At 40.6% G+C, this 23,795-nt stretch overlaps 1 protein-coding gene across 1 annotated transcript in view; it reads right to left on the reverse strand.

Moving 5' to 3' along the window:
- LOC109993844 (protein kinase C beta type) overlaps positions 1-23,795 on the reverse strand; it is an 80,547-nt gene that overhangs the window by 45,476 nt on the left and 11,276 nt on the right. The window contains exon 3 of the mRNA XM_020646940.3: positions 5,679-5,761. Coding sequence (XP_020502596.1) covers positions 5,679-5,761 — 83 coding nt within the window. The remainder of the gene's footprint in view (positions 1-5,678; positions 5,762-23,795) is intronic.

Here is a 23,795-nt window from a genome sequence, read left to right on the forward strand (position 1 = left end):
ATATACAACTGGTCAGAAAGATGCTGCAGCTTGATTGGCTGTCTTGATATAAGGACACAGGTATAATTTGTGATTTGAGGCCACATGAAGGAAAAATTTGACTTAGCTTGACTTAAATTTTGTCCAGCAATAGACTATAAAATCTCACGACCAGCAGGGAAATGTATCTTTAGTTAGACTGGATCTAGCTGTCCTCCTGTCTTCTATTTAAATCTCAAACTAGTGGGGCGCAGTGCTTATTACTGTGTTTGTATCCTCATGTCCCAGTCTCTCATACTCACACACACAAGCACAAACACACCGTACACACACTCACTGAGTTCTATACCTTATCAGACTGTGTGCATGAAATGTAGGTTTCATTAGAGGATCTTATCCCTCGACCTCTCCCACAGGGGACCCATTCTATTAACCCAGATCTATAATTGACTTCTTCTTTTAAACATACATCGCTGAGAGAAGAGGAGAGAAGGGGAGGGAGTGAGACGAGGTAAAATGGGAGTGTTGCGAATGAATCTTTTTTTCCTGAGAGTTATTTATTCATCTACATCTGTCTGGTATTCTTCAAACAAATCTCCAGTTTTTTCAGACTCCTGATGTTGGTGACTCATCTCACTCAACATTATTAACATCAAGGACGCGGAGAAATGCTCCTGATTGGCCGACGCCTGAAGAATCATTTTATTCTGGTTTTGAAGAACTTAAGAAGATCATAACACTCAAATACGCCTTCAACAATTTACAATTTCAATCACTGAATCGTTTGGCAATGATGGTCTCTCTTAATCGGTTATTTGGCTTATAGAAAGTAGGAAATTAATCAAGTATATCAAACCATGGCATGTACTTCAAATAAAATAAAAAATCACTTTACTTTATCAAGGACATATAAGTAAAAATGTTTACTTTGTAAAATCTGAAACCAGAGAGACTTTTCTTTCAATACTTCATTTGTCTGTTTGTCATAAATATTGCAGACAAATACCAGGACTTTCAAGGAAATATCAAAGTGAAGTATGGTCGAAAGAAAAACACATCAACATTTGGGGTGAATCTAAATTTGTCTAACCAAAATGAAATGATAGCTTGGAGTTTGTCTGTAATTTCCTGTAATTTTTCTTCAATGTTTGGGATCAAAATAAGTCCCTTCATTCATTCATCCATCCATCTATCCATCCGTCTGTCTATCCTTCTATCCATCAGTCCAGCCATCAATACATCCATCCATTTATCCATCCTCCGTTCGTCCATCCATCCAGCCTTCTATCCATCCATCCATCCATCCATCCTTCGGTGAATCCGTCCATCCTGATTCCTGATTTGCCACACTTGACCAATGGCACTGGTTGAGGTCTTGGCCCTATGAGTGTTCTTCTATGTTTAATCTATTCAATGTTTTTCCTTTAGGTCCACACTGTCCTAAACTAGTATTGCATGCACCAAGCTTCTGTTAAAATGTATTGCAACATGTGCAGGAAATTTGTCCAAACGCCAAAAATCTAGGGGCATATCCATCACCAAAAATACATTTGACAGTCAGTGTTTCCACATTAATGGAACAGGAACACCCATACCGGCAGTATCAGAGATACCATCAGAGAGGTTTGAGCGTTGGTGTACTGCATGCCCTAAAGAAACAGACTAGAGTTACCAGTTAAAGAGAGGAACCATAAAAGGCCTTGTTAACATTGACGAGACATTACTACTTTCCAAGCAGAAACTGCGGTGCCCTCAGTACGACCTGACCCCCAGTTTATGTGGCCTCTACTAAATCCCCCACACCAAGGTTGAGAAAGTGGAGAGAAGAGCCAATTTTATACAGCATGAAATGGTTTAAACTCCCACGTTCCCTTAGCAATATCAGCTTGTATGGAAATTCTGTTGTAGATCTGTCCTTCTACCAGCCTCACTGAGGAGTATAAATGAACTGAGGAGGCTGGAAATGACCCTAATCAAGTCTTTGGGGTCATAATCTAAGCAGCAGCAGCCAGACTGGTAACTTAGAAGAGGTGGACTACCTCACCTCTCCGTGCCTGGCAGGAAAACCTGCTCTCAGGCAATTGCAACTGAGAGCTAGGTTCGATATTGAGTTAAGTTGACCTAAAATGGCACGAGGCAAAGCGATCTGCCCTGAGACTGTACGTCTCGGAAAGCAAGACCAGAAGCTCACCTTTGCGTGAGAGGTCTTTACAATCAGTCGGAGGCTGGATAGGATCATGTGGTCAGCGCTGCAGTAATCTCCATTTACTTTGCTAGTGTCCTGGTTTGAAGTAGCTTAGTTACATCCACAGACAGTAGATGATGCAATCAGCTTTGACTGGCTCAAAAAGTTGGCCGTCGCTCCGAGAGTTTATGTCTTTGTGCGATGATAGCTGAGGGGTTCCGAGATTCATACTAGAGGTGCTGCGGTCAGCGGTGCCCTAATTCATTCCTAAGCATCTGCCTTGGCTCTGCATTGGCCTCATGGAGAAAACATCAAATATGTTTGAGACTTATATTATCTGACGAAATGCAGCAAACACACTATTGGTGAAAACTATAACTGTAACAGCTAGCAAACAGAACACTTTCTTTTAGGAACAATTGCACATTTCCCTAATACGGACATAGCTATAATACAACTTTTTTTTTTTACCCTGACAGGCACCAACAATAGTGGAGAGCGATAGTCCTCATAAGGCCTGTTTAACCAAGTCCCAAGACCTCAACTGGTACTGTTGCCTCCAAGACTAATTACATAACTTTTCTTTATAAACTTCTTCATTGACAATTCTCCTGACATTTGGCACTTCCGGTTACTAAAAATATTCCATAAAACAAGAATCTGCCTCTGTGATTCCTGGGTATTCATGGTAGTGTTCTCTTACATATAAAAGGAGGATTTCCATAATCATGTCAAAAAAAAAAAAAAACAACAGAAGGAGGAAAACCGAGGATTTTATTTTCCCTTTGCCCACATGGCAAACCTGAATTTTAAACAGTGTGACTCATCCGAACCATTCATTGTGGTAATTAACTATTTGACAGATGAAGCTGTTGAGGACACATAAATATGCAGCCTGATCATGCTGAAAAAAGGGGGACTGGAACATAACTGCTTCTATGTGTTGACAATAGTATTGTTCTCAAGAGTTCAAAAGGACATTGCTGTGCAGGTGTGCGTGGGTGAACGCATGGTGTCAAGCTGTACAAATCTCACTCTGTTATTAGAAACTCTTGACCATGGTGTTCCATAACATTCCAGGGCAAAGTGTAAGCACTGTTATAATCAAACAGCTGTTTCAGTTATCTGTGATGCTCCCTCAGTTAAAAAAACAAAACAAATCAATCTCGTCCTTTATCTGTTTTTTCCCCTCAATATGTTTACATCACAAAATTCCATTTTACATAACCAACGGAAAACCCTGATGTAAAAAATGTCTTTCTGCTCCTATATTTAAACGTGCAGCTTGCTTGGAGCACAGATTCCTGACGTTCCCACTGTGCAGGCGCAAAGGTCCTAAGACCATGAACTCATTAAGGAAATAACAAGGTGGGGATGGTGAGGCCCCGTAATTAAGAGCAGGGCCCCCCTGGGTGGAGTGGCATTTAAATAGAGGATGTAGAGAGCAGAGTAGGATATAAAAAAAAAAAAAAAAAAAAAAGGGAGGGATGGTGGCGAGAGAGACAGCGGTAGAAGAGAGTTCAATGTAAGGCAAAGATAGAAATCTAAGTGACAGAAAAGGAGGAGAGGGAATGTACAGAAGGAAGAAAGGGACGAGCTATGAGGTGACTAATGAAACAGGATACTGCTGTGTTCAAAAGGTTGTTTTCCTGCATTTAAAGGAATGACTTAAAGGGAAATTATGGTGTCGTTAACATGGCATATTATCCATAAATGTGCACTTACTACCTGCAGAGATGCACAAACAGTTTATTCTTCCCAGTGTCTGAAAGGTTCTTTAGTGTATAACCAGCGTGACGTTGACATTTAAGAGTAATAACCTTCACTGTGCACTTGCATGAATCTAATTTTTAGCTAGCTACAAAGCAGTGGATGAATCAATATGAAACAGCTGCCAATGAGTTATTACAAGCACGACATCGTTTGTGTTCTTGAACTAGAGAGATGTGCTCCATCTGTTTACAAGAACAAATTATCGACACAGAAATAAATCATTTTAATACTAAAATCTGTAGATATTGAGGAAGAAAAACAAGAGCTTAAGTCTTTTTGTTTGAGAATCTTTAGGGTGTATTGGGATACTCGACCATGGCCCTGACTAGAGAAGTGAAACAGTAAGAGGAAGCCAAACAGTGAAGGCCAGTGTTCCCTCTGGAGGCGGCTCACTAAGTGCACTTGTCAGACTGACAAAGGGCTCTCCAGAGGGAGGGAAGACATGGGCGAGGAACTTCAAGACCCCAGAGGTTTGAGAGAGGAGGAGGATGGCATCCTGAGAGGGCTCTCAAGAGAAGAACGGAGACTAATGTTGTCATCCTAATAGAACAGCTTAGAGAACGGACTCACATTTAAAGAATAGAAATCAGAGACAGACACTCATTAACATAGAGTGGATGAGATTACGTCCAAAGTATCACTTCAAAGTATTTCTTGTTATAGCAGATGGGATGGTCAAGAGGATGTGAAGATGATTAATAAGCTACGACACAAGACTTATGATACATAACAATGATGTGCATGTGTTTATGATAGGGGGTTGGATTGGATATGGATCTGTTTGATTTGTTTCAAACTGTGATTTGTTATTCATAAAGCGGATATATATGAAAGTGTATGGCTAACACAAAACACGACACAACATATATAACATATAAACCTATGCACAGTATCTTAAACATGTTGGTGTTGTATTGTTGTCACTGCCGTTTTCAGGGATTTCCATCTACTTACGTACACAGGTAGGGCCATTTAGAATAGATTGATAAAATGGTTTTCTGTCTTTCAGCAATTCTGTTGGTGGGAAAAATCAATTGAGGGGATTTATTTCCTATTTTGTACTGAAATGATTGAGACCTACTGTCACTTGTAATTTCTCTGTTAGTTAGACAGTATACATTGGGGTCACTTGTTGATCAGAGTTGTGTGATTAGAGGTCTGGGGGGGGGTTCTGAATATTTGGGCTGTGGCAGTCTTCAGGTTGGGGATACAGCATCTTTTGTTTTCTTTATTTTTTTCCATCAAATGCATATAACTGCAGGTCACTAATCTGTAAATCTTAGTTACTAACCACATATTTTCCTGGGAGGTCCTGAGCTCTCATGTCTCGTAGGTTCCCCAGGATCGTTGTTGGGGACTTCCTGCTGCTGTGAACCCCCTCCTGTTTGTCCCTATCCCTTTTCCTGCATCTAATCATCTCCCCCTAAGGAAGGTTTTTCTTGCCACTGTAACTTTGCTAAATGTTGCTCAGTGCTCATGATGGATTAACGTTGGGTCTTTGTAATACAGCAATGCGTAAGGTTTTCTACCTGTTTTTGGAAAGTGTCTCGAGATGATATTTGTTTTGAATTGAATTGTTTTTCTGTGTCTGATGATACAGACAGTCAAAAGGCGAATCAGGAGGAATAAAGAGATAGATGCTATTCAACCTGGAAACTGGTGATGAGGGCTTAAAAAGAGGAAATGTCCTCATTACTCTCCAGCATGACCATTTGAAAAGATTGGATTTATCTGTACTCACATCTGATGCAGGTCCTTTATCAGCGCCCGGACAGGAGAAAGTGACAAACTCATGGCACCGTTTGTGGACCACAAAACAACACACTGTGGAGGAAGAGAGAGAGAGAGAGAGAGAGAGAAAAAGTTATTGAACCACATTTGCAAAGGTTAAATCTTTCCACACACGACCCACTGAGAAACTGATAATGTTACAAAGAAACTCAGACAGTCTCTCCTTGAAACACAATCTGAGCCTATGCACTCTCTTACATCACGGGTTAGTTCGAACTTTGTAGACATATTTCTCAAATTTGAAGTAACAAGATGAATTTTTGTCCATCTGAGTAAGAGCAGTTATTTTTCTCTCTCTGCGCCGTTGAAAGCAGCTCTCATTTAACCTCTGAAAAGCTCTCGCGTTGATAAATGTACAGAGGGATGCTGCTTGTGTCTTAACACCCACACTCCTCTTATTGTTGATCCTGACTCATTGTCAGCAGCTTTGCATAAAAGCATCTTCCAAATATCTAGATTAGAATATAAAGAAAAAATGTCACCTCATATTTATGTTGCCGTGCAGACAGAGTGACTTCTTATTAACCGAGCAATATTGTTGAGAAAGTTTGCCCTCAAGTAATCTGCCTTGACTACAGATTCCTGCTTGACTCTTTTCTCCCATGGCACAGATTTATTGGAAATAACAAAAACACACATGGAAGATTAAAGAGAAGCTCTACACAGAGAATCTAAATGAGATGAAAAGCAGAACATGATTGCACTTTTCATTTAGGTAACGATCAGTGGTGCAGGAAACATGCAAACGCTTCGATGCACAGCGAGTCTTCTCCACCCTGATCAGTGTCAGGTACACTGACAAGCACGACGAACAGGAGGGCTAAAAATATCTCACATACACACACACACACACAAGCTCAGTCCACATGATTGTATATTTACACTGTGTGTATGTCTGAGTGACAAATACAGAGTGTGGTGGTATCAGCGGCAACAACAGGTTAGAGAGCGACCACTGAAACCCTGAAAACATGTTTGAATCATCTTGCTCTTAAAGTGGATTATGGAATCTCTTAAGCTTTATTTAATGAATGAATAAATTAAACGACTGATAGACAAAATTAATCACCCATTATTTTGACAATCACCTAATGATAATGTAATTCTTTAAGCGTCACTGTTTCTTGTTTCATCTTCTCATTCGTAAAGATTTGATGCTTTTCTGTCTTTTTTTGTGATGGTAGACGAAAACAGCTTCAGATTTTTAAGCTAATGCAAAGACGGTCACTGTCGAGACGTTATTTTAGACTTAAACAAAATGCCAAACAGGCATTTAACAAATTGCAAGACGCAAATAAGTAGATCGATCAATAATAGCAGCAAAATAAAAGAAGTTGCAGCACAAGAATAAAAAGTGATATATGTGAACGTAACCTCTGGCTGGAAATTAAAAATAACTTGAACCTGAAAGATTAATCGGCCATATTAGCTTATCCAGTGACTATCATTATCGGCTAATGTTATCGCAGATAAGCGCCGATATTACTAGATTTATTCACCAGTCAAACAGCATTACATTTAAGAAAACTATAAAGTTCTCTTTCTGGTTGTCACCAGCAGAGTGTGCTATACTGATTACAACAATCAAACAAGCATTATCACTCTCCAGTTGAGTGACCATCTTGTCTTCAATCTTTTGATAACAACATTTGAGGGATCAATGCAATACACGTGTAGATCTACAGTATATCTGTCTTTCTCTAAATAGATCTAAGAAAGATATCAGCCAATATATCAGTATCTGATTTTTTTTTCTCCTCCCAATATCTGTATCGGCGGCAAACTCCCGGTCGGGCTCTAATACAGACAAGCCAATAGTTGACTTTATCCACGCTGAATTTAAAAATGACAACATTTAAAACACTGATATGGCGTTTTTGCGAGACATTTTACTTGTTGTATATTCTATACAATATAATATTCTGCTTTAATCAATGGTGCTGACTCTTAAAGATAAAGAGCCGCATGTCTTTTACATTTCAGACGCACTTTCTCACAACATCAGTTGTCTTAAGTTTTGCTGTTGACTTCCATTCCAAAAGGACAGCACCCCTAATTGTACTTTAACACAGACGTTTTGACCGGACGCTCTTCTTAAGCAACGTAACAGGAGATCTTCACAAAATACACAGGTTAGACCACTTACACAAACATGTACCAGTCAATCCCCAACAGGTTCAATCTTTACCAGATCGTATTTGCATCATGAAAACTTTCTACTCCAAATACGTGGAGAACACTCTGGACTGCCTCTTTAAAAGTTTTAGCAGCAAAATAATATACTGACTGCTCAAAACTTCAGTGTATCAAACTTGACTGATTACTATAAAAGGCCAAATCAACAAGTAGAAGTTTAGGACTCACAGTTTTAAATTAGTGATTTTTTTCTCAGCACTGTCAGTATCATGATCAGATCATAAGTCTCCACTGTCTCATTTACATATGTAGTGAACAGCTATTCTCTCATACTCCATCTCTTTCTTTTCTATTGTCGAACTTGCAGCGATCACAGGGGTTATAATTAATACAAAGACACATGCACACGCACAAATCATGTGCACCTCAATGGTACTTCACTCCCACGCAATATCCTCTCTTTGGTCACACCACCCACGCACTGCAATGATATCACACACACACACACACACACACACACACACACACACACGTATAAACACACACACGTATAAACACGCACAGACACACACACACACCACCCACACGTTTCAGTGATATTGCAGATTGAGCACACAGCGTGAGGGTGCAGGGATGAAGGTAGAGATAGAAACGGTAAGAGCTGTGTGCACATATTGCTTCAAGGCAGCTGCTCTTTTGGAGAATTGGAACTGAATCCCTAACCAACACACACGCACGCACGCACGCACACACACACACACACACACACACACACACACACACACACTGATCACAGAAATAGAGATGTGCGCTATCCAGGACTTGGGGCAACCTTTGGGCCTAAACAAAATAAAACACCTCAGCAAAATATAGTAAGGCAAAATAAAACAGGAATTCAAAAAGAGAGGTGGATTATTGAATGTCACAAAGTCAAGACCAGCTTACACACGGCTGTAAAGAACCGAGGGCAGAGGTGTAAAGACTGAAATTGATTGTAACAACTGTTCACAGGGATCGTCTCCCGCTGTGAGGTTCATATGTGAACAGCCAGGTCAGGAGAACATCCGGAGCAGTCTTCCTGAACTGATCTAGAAGAACCGCATACGTGAAAACAGCTCTACAGAAAGTGTGAGTGCTATCAGTTTAATAAAGCAAAGGTAACTATTAGTGTTACATTTGTAGTACAGAACCTTTCTGTTTACATAGAGCTAGTTACACACATTTAAATATAAGGAAGTGTTCACTTAGCAGCACATTCCTGTATTTGTGTTTCTCACTTTGAAGCATTCCTCTACATGTTGCTATGTTAACTTGGCCCAGCCTCTGCTCCACCTAAGGTTACATTTGTAAGGATCATTTTCAAGGCAGATATGAGCTGCTAAAGTTAAGCTGCAGGACCACACCCTAAACACTCCTCTTCCTGTTGTATGTGTATGCATCCATGCCTGTTGTTCTTGTTTTCTGGGCCCCACCGTTTTCCCTCGGCTGTCATGGAATACCGATAAACCATCCAGCAACTCTCCAAAATGAGAGAAGCGTTTTTTTTCTGTGAAGGGTCAAAAATCAAACGGTGCATTAAGAAAGCACGCTCACTGCCTGAATCTCTCACCAACCTCCTCCTCCTCTGCTTCCCTCTGCCCTGCCGGTGCCCTCCGTGCACTTTTCTCTCAGTCTGACTCAGGTGTAGCTGGCACCCTGCCTGTGTGCCTTTATTATTCATTGTACAGCATGGAAAGCAAACACACACACACTGCAGTTTGATATACTAATACAGGCACAGTTCCAATTTATTTACCTCAAAAATGTTATGCACCTGTTTCTCTTTTGTCCTCTCTTTTACAGTTACATCACAGCAGCTGTGACTCTGGATCAGGTTACTGCTGCTGTACACGGTCATGTAGTGAACCTGTAGAGTCTACCTGTAACACTGGCTGGGTGTTAAATTACACTACACACAGCAGTTAGCACCTCAGGAATCCTTCCCCAGCCTTCAGAGAGGCACACTCTTAATACTGCCACACAAATAACCTTTTAAAGACAAGAGTCCTTCAGCAAGCGGTCCTCATTTTGTTTCTGCAGATAAAACCAGCTATGTTTTGTCACTTCAATATTTTCCTCCCAGTTCCTCTGTGTTTTTGTGACTTGAATAACTGCCATGCAAGTGTGAACATGTTCTTATGGTGACCCTAAAGCAATGATTTTAACAAGTCTTTTTCCCCAAGAAACAGCAGGTCACAGCACGCACAGGGCAGTGTGGGCATGTTTTTCTCCCTATGTATGTCGTATCCAGTGAAACAGCAGGAAAAAGGCCACATTTATCCTTAGAGAAGAAGCTGAAACGACTTGTCAATTATTCAGATGACAGGAAATCTGTATTTTTTTAGATAATTAATTAGAAGTCAGTTTTTGCAGTCACAATCAGAAGAAGAAAAAAAAAAGTCCCAAATTCTAGGAGGCGGCTCGTGGCTCTGCTCTCACTCTGCTGTTGTGAGCAGCCGTGCAAACCGAGACATCAAACATGTCAGAAACTCCTGTGGCCGCTCAGATCCGCTGATCGGGCTGTGATTGGCCGTTGTGCCAAGTGTGAGAATACTGCATGACCGACGCCAGCGATTGGGTTACTCATCCCAACTTCAATATTAGCGGTAGAACTTGAAAATCGGGTCTAAATCGGGCTGAAATAACGATGTATGAGCGGCTTAAAACTACGCTGCTGTACTCCACACTTTTCTAAGCCGAGCTTCATTACACCATGCATCGCTAACGTCAGTCTACTCGAATTATCCAATGTGCCACACTACTCGATGCTATGCTACTTCAACCTATGCTAATCTACTCAACATTACCCCGTCATATGCTATGCTACACTTCTCTTTCCATCTCTTCTCCCTTTTTTCAGTGAACCAGTATATCCTGTTCTTGAATTGTTGGCATATTGTTGATATTATACATATCTGTTTTCTCTAATGAGTTGCGGGTGGATGTGAGTGTGGATATCAATGTGTGTGTACTGCATGTGTGTGTGTGTGTGTGTGTGTGTGTGTGTGTGAGAGACGCAGAGGCATGCTGTGATGTCCCTGATTTAGATACTGTCATTTTCCGAGGTCAGGTTTGGTACTCAGTGTGATGGAGCTCTCTAGTTAGTCACATTTATTAATCTACAGCTGTAGTAGTACATCAGCTACAGTGTACGACTGACACACACACACACACACACACACACACACACACACACACACACACACACACACACACACACACACACACACACACACACACACACACACACACACACACACACACACACACACACACACACACACACACACACACACACACACACACACAAAGTGTTCCCTGGTAGAACACCCACTTTTATCGACAGGATAACCTGTTTCCTTGCTAACCGAGACATAAGATGACTGGGTTCACCGAGTTGACTACAGAAACCTCTCCATCAGATCTTCACCCTGACCACCGCCTGGCAGAGGAGCTGGCACAGTGTCTAAACAGCGAGGAGCCAGGTCTGAGCAGGCCAGACTGCTGCTCCCGTTTCTGTTTCTTGCTCTTCCTACGGTCTCGAGGAACAGGAAACATCCTGTCGAGTGAGGTGAAAGACTCAAAGAAGAAGCTGATGCAACAGGGGGAAGGAGAGCCAGATGATAGAGAAGAAAAAGCAAGAGGAAGAAAGTCAATAATCCGAACAAAACATGCCATTCACCTTGGGCACCTCCCCTTTCGATGTGTGCATGTGTGTGTGTGTGTGTGTTTAAGGCCTTATATAAGGGGGCCGAACAGCCTACGCCGATGTATAAATACGCACGATGCTGCTGGTGAAGCAGGCAGCAGGGTCAGAGTGAGTCAGCACACCCATATCACTCCTCCTCTTTCTCTTTCTCTTCCATCACTCAATCCTCTCTTCTTCTTCTTCTTCTTCTTCTTCTCCTTCTCCTCCTTCTCTATTCTCCTCCTCCAGCTCTGTATCTATCATTTTTCCTGTTGATGCAGCTCGTCTTTTACAGGGAGGGGAAAAAACACAGAGGATTTCACTTGGCAGGGAAAGTGTGACCTCTCGCTGGTGCCGATCGCAGGACATGTAACAGGCAGTGTAAACAAAACAATCTATTACAATTTCACAAAAACAGGTTTGAATCAGATGTCGAAAGATCTGTCACGTTGACCGACCGCATTTCTTAACTCTAATTATACTCGTTGTGGTTTATTAATAACGTGGACGTTTCTAATTCATATTTGTGCCTGAGAACCGAGGCCATCACAGCGGAGAGCGACACTTGGCCATTTCATTTCACTCCACTCGCGTCACACTCTCTCAAAGTGTTTGTGAGCTCACACACTGACAGCTCATGAGCAGTATGTTCACTACGAGTGTGTGGCTGTCAAATGTTCCTGCTAAACCAATTTTGTTACAGAACTAGAGCGGCAAAAATTTTACATATTCCATTTGGATCCATGATTTGATTCGATTTGAATGATTGATTCATATTCCCTCTTTCTTTTCTTTTTTTTTATTGTTTCATAAAATAAAGTTCTGCTATCATTTGCTAGACGTATGAGTGGAGAAAAAGACAGTCACACATGGCAGTACCCAAGTATCCAGGCGGGGGTAATGCAGTAACTGTTAACAAACTGCTATTAAACAAAGAAGAAGAAGAAGAAGACAACAACAAAACTGACAAAGAAAGAAGGACAATAACGCACGATGGCACAGCTGAGCTACAAGACCCGCCAGCTTCTTGGAATAAGCTGTGTGGGGAAAGCTTCAGGTTCACAGAGTTGTGTGTCATTAGAAACTTATGGGTGGGCGACGCTGAATAAATGCATCACGGTGGTTTTATGGCAGGGTCACAATCACGATTTTATCACAACTCTTCTTTTTCCATTCTGATCTCCTGTGTTCGCATGAGCCTGTCAATCGTCCTTTAATGAGGAGTGATTGAGAATGAATAACGGCTGCACCCGCTGTTCACTAACAGCAGATGGATGGACCTCCTGTGACACTTCAAGCCATGTGACCGCACACTTCATTAATCATAAATATGATACATGAAGGCACATTCCTATTTTAGAATGTAGCATGTATTTTATATTTTCAGATCAGGAGATGTTACTGAGTTCTTCTGATGTATCATTATATTTATATGTTTTTATTTGTTTCATGTTTGAGACACTACAGACAGACTGTTCCTACTATCACACATAAATCTAAATAACACAAGATAGAACAAACTCTCACTGGTTCTTCTGTCAGTTCTAAATTAAACTAGAAATATGCATCGTGGACTTTTTGTCTGTTACTTCCCGTTGAACCAAACTAGTACCGAACCATGACACCAAAACCGAGATCAAACCCAACCAGTATAGTCTCCTACCCATCAAGGCTAATAGCTTACTAATATCTGACTTCCTATGTATGACATCTCGTGTTGTTGTTGAAGACAGCCTGCTGATTTTGATCTGCTTGCTTGCCTTCTCTCCCTCTCTCTCTCTCTCTCTCTCTCTCTCTCTTTCTCTCTCTCTCTCTCTCTATCTGTATCTTTCAGCCAAGCCATCTATTCCACTTACAATAAATCGACAAATCTTTATTTGTACAGTGTAGCTCCAATTCATAAAAAATGTTATCTCAAGACACTTTACAGAAAGAGCAGGTCTACACCGTGCTCTTTGTTATATTGAGTGTGTCTGCCAGACTTTCTGGGCCCATTGGGACACGGCAGATCAAGAGGGAGTCTGGTTCTGCTCGAGGTTTCTTCCGCTAAGCACCTCTAAGGTCCCTCTTTGAGACCGGTACTCTTTGAGGGTCGGGACCCGCTCCCTAAGGAAAGTAGATCTTTTGTTGTATTTTTTGCGCTGCATAAAAAAAAAAAAAAGGATTGAATGATTCTGTCACACTCGTGAAAAGAGGACACAGTACCTTGTAATGGTGTTGGACCTGAGATCATCAGCTACAGTATGTTACCCCCTGTCAATAGAATACTATGTAACATTCAATTAGAGAAAACAGGAGACACTACAGTCTGGCTGCCTTCGCGCTCAGTTCGATTTCAGATTCAGCTCCGTGCCAGCACTGTGAAAGAAATCTGGCACAAAATGATTTTACATGGTCCAGCTCACACCTCCACCCTTATCCTCTTTCCCATTCACTCCATCTCTCTCTCTCTCATTCACTGCCTTTCATTCACTCCATCTCTTTTCTAGATAACTGTCCGTCACAGCCCGTCCGCCTGTCAGAGTTTTTCCTTTCATACCACTCCTTCTGTCTGCTTCATTGATCTGCCTCTTCTCTGTCACTTTTAATTACCTTTACTTTCTCTCTTAATCGCTCTCTGTTGCCGTCGCACTCCCCGTTTGTCACTCTGCTTCATTTCACAGCGCTCATAATTTTTGTCACAATTGCCTTGTTCACACTTGTACAGCTGCCAGACTAAATGCTGCCTTTAATGAGACGCTGGAAGTGAAGTGCCTCTGCTAATGGCAACCTGGAAGAACTTCTGGTAAAACAGTCTACACTTTGGAAATTACAGAAATTGGTCCTCTGAGTTCACAAAACACTTAGAGAGTGTTGTCAGAAAGAAAGACGAGGTGGTGTAAGAAAGTGGTAAACATGACGCTGTCCCAACTTTTTGGAAACATATTGCTGTTGTTCTCAGTTTCAACATTTGACACGTTGTCTTGGTGCTACTTCCAATCGAATAAGGGGTTGTGACAAATCACCACTTCCTGTTTTTATCTACATTTTACAAGACAACCAACCTTATAAGTGAATGGTATTGGAAGACCAACATGGCAAATTGCACACTGAGATGTCTAAGTGTTTCTGCTGTTTATGTGTGTGTTGGGCATGATAACCACATCAGTCAGAAACCACCGTTGACTGTTTGTGCTTTTTGTAAGACATGTGACGAATACCATGATGAGTGGTATAGGGTTCTCTGGTTATGAATCTAAGAGCAGAGTGATAAACAGAATCTAGGGTTTTGAGAAAGCAGAGGCATGTCTGTAGAATAAATCGCCATGATCGAGGACTGATATCAAACTTTGTTCGAAACGGTGTCAAACTATGCCTTAATGCCAAAACAAAGTCGTTAGTGTAAGTCATGCTGTTAGTATGATTTGGGGCATTTTCACACTTATAGTCTGTTTGCTCTGGTCTGCATCATGGACCAGTTTGTTACAATGTTGCTTAATTTCTTCAGTGTAGTCTATGTTCACAGAGGGACATTTACAATGTGTGATGCACGAGGAAAATTCTCTCTAATTTATGCTGATGTTAAACACTTCTAAAAAGCTCAAGACAAATTCACATTATGCAAAACCATTTTACGAGCACTGAGAAAACATTTACAATCAGCAGAAACTTTTGACCAATCCTGGCTGAGACAAATTCACAGACAACAGAATTATGCCGAAAATGGGAATCTACCAAATGTGACCCTGAAGTGACAGAGTGAGGGGTCAATTAGTTTGTTTTGACGGAAAGACTGTGTGTTAACTGTCACAGGACAAAACATCATTTGTTCCCCATAAACTCTGTAAAGCAAATTTCGCACAGTCTTGAACATTGCTATTGGCTTTGGTTATCAGTTTTTTATACTGTTTGGTACAGGATATTGCTAATTAAAATCTGTCAGTGCTTTGCAAATTAATTGAATAAAAAAACTGAGATTAAATATTGAGTACTGCTTGTAAAGACAATTTATAATTTGAAGAGAAAGAAATATGGAGTTTGGAAAAAAAGGATTGATTTAAAAAAAAATAAAGACATCTGCGGTGGTAATCTTTGCACCAACAACGTCTGTCTCTTCTTTTTCTCCGTCTGTTTTTTTTGGTGTGTGCTCCTGTGTGTGTGTGCTTGTGAGTGTTTGTGTGGAGGGCACTTAATTTCCTCTCATAACAGAAGTACATCTACCTCCACAGTGTGACCTGAACATGTCCAGCGAAAGGCACACATGCACACACAAATACACAACCCTGTAATCTCCAGTACAGTAAATCAACTTTCCTCCTCTCCTCTCTGCCCTCCTCCCGCACTCCCTCCCCCCTTCACTGCCACTTTCTCTCTCTCTCTCTCTCTCTCTCTTAACTCCCCCGCAAACACTACCTGCTGTTTTGGTCCAGACAGCAAGAAAAATAACTGAGGGTAGGAAAGAAGAAGTTAGAGGAATAGAAGTGCTCGAGTGTATAACTTATGTATATGTGACTGTTGGCTGCATTTAATTTGCTGAAGAGCACTCATCAACCCTCAACCTGCAGTTTTATCCAATCGACTGATTCACTCATTAATTCAGAGAGAGAGGGAGAGAGAGAGAGAGAGAGAGAGAGAGAGAGAGCTTTGATATGAAGAGGTTGAGGGCGAGAGCGAGCGAGAGAGTGAGAAAGAGAGAACAGGGGCCGAGATTGAAGAGCTGAACAACAAAGTCAAACAGACTAACAAAATAATGAAAAACAAATGTTTTGGTTAGGCATTATTCGGCAATGAGAAACAAATGTTACACAATACAACAAGTCTCGGGGGATTATGTTATCTCGTATCTCCTGGGCTTCACCTCAGGATTTTGTCAGTGACGTCGACGTCGACTTAGACTTAGACTTTCTTTATTGTCATTCAAACTTGTACTTTACAGTGCAGATAAGAACGAAATTTCGTTGCATTTGGCTCGTTGTAGTGCAGGATAAAAACAGCAGCAAGTATTTACATAGAAAAATAAAAAAATAAAAAATAATTTGGCTGTTAAATACAAAACTTCTACATTTCTTTTTCAGTTAGACGTCACATCAAACTACTTCTAAAAATCTGCCGTTTAACCTTTAAGAGCAGAGCCTGCTGTTTTTTGACAATGCTGACCAACTGCTTTTTTTCCATGACACATAAATGTAAAAGCTAGCTTCTGAGCGTTAGTTAGCTGCTAGCTTCTGAGCGTTAGTTAGCTGCTGCTTACTACAAACATAATCAAAGGGAAACCAGTTTTTTTTTTTTTTTATAAAACTGCTTTATTACAGGTTTTGAAAACCAAAGCTAGTTATTTTTAAGAGGTGGAGAAGATGCCTTGGTAAACATCTTATACTCAAGGAATCAATCCTGAAACAAGCTAGCATGTTTGAATACAAACAAGCTAACAGCAGCTCAGCTCACAGTCCCTTCTGATGTCATGGAAACACAGATGTGAAACTGCTTTTAGCTCCATGTCTTTAATCAATGAGCAAGATATTTTCTTTCTTTTTTAAAAAGGAGACACCTGTGTTTAAGTCCGTGCCGAATAAAAACCTTGTAAACAATGAAAACTGGAAGGAATCCTTATCTTTAAAAAAAAAAAGTAATCTAGCACTTCAAAACAAGCTAGCTGCAACTGAGCCTGACACACATGATTTCCTGTTTTAAGATCATCAGGGAAGCACTTTTAACCACTGGGTCTGTTTGATTTGGAGCTAAGGGGACCTCTGGTTTATTAACCTCTGTAGTAACCCAATGATTAAAACAAACAAACAAATGGATCTACTGACAAGCTACAAGCTACCTAGCTGTTTGTTGTGTTAATCAGGATACATCTGACTAATTCCAGAGGGCCTGTGTAAAGTTATAGTGATGTATTAATTATGACTGGCCAAATGTTGAGAAATAATAACGTGTGTGAAATAACTATGAGCGTTTTTTATTTTTGCAGACAAGACTTTGATGACTGCAAAAAATCTTGCACATCTATTTCATAAGACAGGTGCGTAGGAGAGCAATGTGTCCGTCAAAAACTTAAAGGTAAACTCCCGCACACTGTCTAACTTAAAAAAAACACATTTATTGGCTCCCGCAATCATGATGAAACTGTTTTTTGGCAGTTGTTGATTTTCCACACTTGGACTTTTTACAAAAAGCTTCAAAACAAAACAGCATAGCCTCCTCAGTGTAAAGTTATCAGTTTGTCAGATACAACAGGCCATAATATCAGCACTACTATAAGCTATCAGACTGACATTTTATAAGGGTAAACACAGTCTTAAAACATTTGCAACTTGTTGGCCAACTATGTAGGAGGAAGTGCGTTTGGTGCGTGCTGATTCCATTTATGAGATTGGGTTACCACGAAGACCAAGAGTTTGTGTATGTAAGATCAAGACAAGAACAAATCACTCAATGCTTTGCAACAAACAAGTGCTGCCTGCCTGGCTGCTTCTTTACTTTCTCTCCTTCAAGATCAGATGTAAGTATTAAAAAAGTGTTCTTTATACACCTGATGGCACCTTTGGATAATAAGTGCTTTATATTAACAATACTTGACTACCAAAAGCAAAGCACTTGAAGAGTAAATCCATCAGACATAAATGTAATGTACAAATGTACATGTTTGTAGACAAATACGAACAGAAACTGATCTCAACCTAGAGCAACCCATCAAACTAAAGTAAAAGCCACCATAAAGAAGTGTTTCTTAGATTATTTTGTGTAGAGGACGATAGTTAGGAAACTGGCATGAGAAAGTGGGGAATGACATGGCGCAGAGTGCAGACAGTCAGAGTCATACCTTGGCCGTCTGCTTCAAAGCCTACAGCCTCTGTTCATGGACCGCTAGGCTATCTGGGCCGGAAGAAATGGGTTTTGAAATATCTTTTTTTGAACAGTCCCCTTTGGTTTTACGTTTGATATACAGCATTGCCAAGTGGTTTTTGTTGGATGTCTTCAGTAGACGCTCAGGTGAAAGGGCCTTGTAGCTTTGAAACTTTGGCAGGAACTAAGCTATGAAGTGCTTTACAACTGATTAAAAGAACTTTCAAATCGATTTTGAACTTCACTGGCAGCCAATGCAGCACGGCTAAAATAAGAGTGGTACGTACAGCCCTGTCCAAGTAAAAAAAGTCTTCTGCATTTTGAAACAGCTGAAGGCCTGCCAGGGCCATTTGGCAAGTGAAAAGGGCATTGCAGAAGTCGAGACAGAAAAACATGAAAGTGTGAATGACACCTTCTAGATAAAAACACAAGAAAACAGTTTTATTATGTAAAGAAAAGGGATCATTTTTTGTTTTGGTGGTCAAATAAATGTTTTAAAAAAGGCCCAGGTTGATGATGTAAAAGGCTTTCGATATTGCCAAAGAAAACGAACAATGGTTACAGAAGTTCAGGAGGAGTATGAAAAGCATTGATGTCAAAATGGATAGTTCACTTTAGTCCTTGTGCACTTGAACCGTCAAACCCAACCATATCACATTCATTTATTGACAAAAGGAACAGGACAGGAGGCAGTAAATGGAAACTAATAAAGGATGAGCAGGAGAGGGAGACAGAAAGCCTGCTGGAGTTAAAGTATAAAAGAGACAAATAAAGTCAGGGGACAGACGACGGTGGAGAGAGACTAAGCAAAGGATGCGACGAGAGCGAAATGGAATCAAAAAGTCAAACAAAGAAAGAGACGTACAGATGGAGAGAGAGACAGAAAAAGGCGTACAGATGGAGGGAGAGACAGAAAAAGAGGTCTGGGATCACTGCACTCCTGTCAGCTCGTGTCCCTGTTGCTAGGTTACCATCCATAGATGAATGAGTTAAAGTATCTCAGGAGCAACAGTGACATAGTTAGCTAGTCCCCCATCAGACAACACACACGCGCAGAGATAAATGGAGCAACTCTCAGTATGATTTACATTTTGCAGTCGGTTGAAGAGGATGGTTGTAAAAGGCTGACACATAACCACTGAAACAAACAAACACAGCAGCAATACAGCGATATATAGTCCTATTTACCTGAAACAAACAGACTTCAAAATGAATGCTTCTTTACAACAGGAATGCACTTTTGTAAACACGTCAACGACAGCAAAGTAACACGACGTAAAGCAACACTAACCCAACACATTCTCGCTACCCAACTAATTACTCACACCAGCTCAGTCAGTGGCCATCAACTACCCAGGTACAAATTTATAGCATCAGTTTTGCACATGGAAGGCTCCAGTCAAGTCATAAGTTATAACTTTCTATACAAAGCAGTTAAGTTAGATATAATGAATAAGAGACATCTGGTGAGTTTTCAAACAACCACCTGACGTTTCATTCATTTTGGTGGGCCACAAACGTTAGCATGTGGCTAACTGATTCAGTTTGGATTCATGTATGCTTCCAAAACTATACATTTTGCAATTGGAATATGGTTTGGTAGTTGACTTATAAAATGCGCTTATATATTATTAATACCTAATGGGAATCCACAACAGGGATGGGAATTGCAGCATATTTTGTATCCTGAGTTATCAATATTTGGTCCGACCTTTTCACTTAAAAGACGTCAACTTCCCAAAAGAAGTCAACTTTAGCATTTTCTTTTAGGGCAGGAATGGAACTCCATTCTCCAGGGCCGAAATCACCAAACAGCCATGGTTCCCAACCATTTTTCCTAAGAGCCCCCCCCCCCCCCCCCCCCGCCCCAACTTTATCCAAAAAAAGATGAGCTCCCGCCAAGGATCCCCACTAAAAAAAAGAGAGGTATTGATGTCAAGAAACAATATGTTTGTTATCACAGATTAAATTAACCTTTTTCCTAAAAATATCCCAACATAAATTGCCAACACACACTTGTTCTTAACAAAAGACCTTTCCATAACCAATCCAGTGAATCCAACTTTGACTACCTCAGGGCAGACAAAGCCTTTCACCCCCATGAGATCTATGCCCCCCTACCCCACCCCCAGGGATGGGAACTAGGTTAGAGGCCAAAATCCAGAAACGAGTTGATGCTAGCTTCATATTAGGATGAGCTGGGTCACTTGCCATGCTGCAGTATTTGATGGCTTGAGAGAGAGAACAGGCTGTGCAAACAATACATTTATATGACTTTATCTGTATCTATTTTAGTAAAACATAGATTTAACATCAGTTTTAGCCTGTGAAATTTTCTCCACCTATAAACTGAATGACCCTTTGTCCTGGAAATTATATCATAGTACATTTTACAAAGCCACCACGGCAGCAGCTCTCCCCCAGCAGTTAGTAATCCAGGTGGGCCAACCCACCTACACAAAATGATTCACGTTTTACTGTAGATATTTAGCTCATCGAGTCATCGAGTCAAATTGCAGCTGGTGCTTGTGATCAGGTTCAATTCGTAGATCACCCACCTTTCCAGCAATAAAAACAAAGTGAAGCAAAGATGTAGGAAAAGGGAGTAATTAACTAAAGGACAAGAGGAGGGCCAATGGTGTTACTGTGGGGAGAGTGGTGTGGGTGGAACCTTTATTTGAATCTACTGCAGTTTCAGTAAAAGAGCCAGACTCGATCAAATGGAATTTCTTTTTGACTTTCGTTTTGTGTTTGCTCTGTTAAAATTACTAGCATTGAAAGTACCACAGGTTAAAAGGTCAAGATGCAGCCTCCACCAGACAAAACAAGTGGTACCACTCGATGGCATTCTCAAGACAATAACTGATTAGCTTAAAGGCGCTAAAGAAAAAAACACAAACACATTTGAGAAACTGGACAATTAGTAAAAGCTATATTAAGTACGTGTTCATACTTCCAATCTATTATCCAAGAAATGTAAGCAGCCATTCATCATATTCACACTACAACTATTTCCTCCCACATCTCGTTCAGGATGGGAAACAAAATGTACTGATATGTTCCAAGATGTAAATCGTCAGAAAGTAAGATGTCTGACAATTTATTTTAAATTTTACTACTCCACTGAGCAACTATGAACTGCAAAATTTAACCACTTCAGCATTCAACCACTTTACATCTTCCACTATTGTATTGTGCAACACTTCCCCATGATCCCTTTGTCATTTCCAAATTAGCTCATACATGGCTGGATGATGCTGTTTTCTGACTCTCGATCAAATTTGTTGAAATCTGGTTACTTGAATTTTGCTGTTCATTGTGTTTTTAGTTGCTAATCAATCTAATAGCAGTGATAGCAATTTCACAGGCACTGTATATCCATGGGACTTGCAACCTGGAATACAGCAATCTACATGCTGACAGCACATGAACGTACCGCCCTGAGCGTCAGTCAGAAGAAAATCCCTGCTTCCTTCTATTGGTTATGGAAATGGTATATAGACATACAGTTAGCATGTTCAGCTTACTATACAACTAAACAAAAGTGCAGCTTCAACAAAATTACTGCAGGACACAATTTAACTTCACTTCAATCAAAATACTAGACCTGTGTTACCCGGGTTACCTAGAAACAGCCAAACCCTGCTGATAGGGTCTTTATTGATGCTGTGTAACCAGCCAAAGTGAGCTGTGGTTGTTTCCACATAAACAGCAGCCACAGGCAATAAACCATTTCCTCTGTGTGATGAAGGCAGCTATTGACAGTTACGTATCAGCTATGATTCTCACTGGAAGTTCCTGGAACTGACACCGATTCACAGTGAGTTTGCACCTTTAAATGTGTTAGAAGTGTGCAGAAAAAATAGTCAACAGCCCACAAGAGATTGGTTTAATGAGCTGACATATACTTACCAACATTTTTCAAATCATAACAGTTATAACATCTATTTAACAAAAAGGTAAACTGTGCAGTAAAGACTATTGGCCAATCTTTTGTAATCCTGGGTAGGGTATAGTTCAGTTCAGCTCTCTAAGTCCATGTTATGTTTACAGTCAAGGATAGTTAAGGGTAACAACAACAATGGAGCGACAGCGAGAGTCAGTATTTTCAAACTTTCAAAAGGTCTGTAGTTGCTCCAAGTTTCTGAGCCACCAGGACTGAAGTGTGTTGTGTTTTCACTTCTTGTGAAAACCCAATGTGCCCACAAACAAGGAGGCACTGAAACGTCTTAAAAGAAGGACATGTACTTGTGGCTCTTGCAAGGTCACTTGTCAATAGAAGGGATAAAAAATTGCACCTTTTTTTCTCTCTCCAAAAAAGGAACATGCGGACAAACAACATGTCTTCAATAAAGAAGTGGAACCACCAATGGGCTGGGTGGCTTTGTCTATTATTAGTACAGTCAATAGATTTGAATTCCATCTATCAGAAAAGTAATGGTCACACCAAAGTAATGGACACACCAATGGGTAATGCTAATAAGATATTATTGACGAACAGCCAATCATATGGCAGGGATATGGGTGGGCGGGCGGGCTTACTGACATTTGGAGTGGAATGGAAACACACAGCACTGGGACAGTAAGTCTTTCTCCACAGCAGCAATCTATTTAACTTATTACTATTTAACCTATCAGCGTTTTTTTCTTATGATTGTGTTCATAGTGTGTCATGGGAAATTTGTCTTGGACATATCGCCAAGGCCTAGCTACGGTCAGCCTCAAAAAGATCATTACCTCTCAAGTTTGGAGTTGATCAAATTTGCTGAACTATTTAAAGTTATGAGAACAAGTACATTTGTCGACTTTTGTCAATATGAAAAGGAAGCAATGTCAAATGTCATCATCTTTGTGCTTTGGTTTCCTATTCTGTTTTGATTGTGTGTATTTAGGCAGTGTTGTCAAACAAGTCTGACCCACATTGGTTGTCTGGCCTGTCCCAATATCACGTCTCCAAGGTGTCACTATTGACGCAAGTGTCAGCGGCAAGGACAACCAAGCCCTAAAGGAGATATAGTGTATCAATGTGTAACTGAAAGTCAATACAAGCACACACACACACACACACACACACACACACACACACACACACACACACACACACACACACACACACACACACACACACACACACACACACACACACACACACACACACACACACACACACACACACACACACACACACACACACACACACACACACACACACACACACACACACACACACACACACACAAACAAACACAATCTTCACAATTCTGTCTTCAGATGTGGGAAAGTAGATCAGAGTAAAAGGAGCTAGTCCCAACTGACAAGTAAAATTAGACTAGGTCACACAAATACACACACACACACACCTGTGGAAGCGTCAGA

This window comes from Labrus bergylta, chromosome 16 (genome assembly GCF_963930695.1).
Source record: "Labrus bergylta chromosome 16, fLabBer1.1, whole genome shotgun sequence".
In the NCBI taxonomy this organism is placed as follows: Eukaryota; Metazoa; Chordata; class Actinopteri; order Labriformes; family Labridae; genus Labrus; species Labrus bergylta.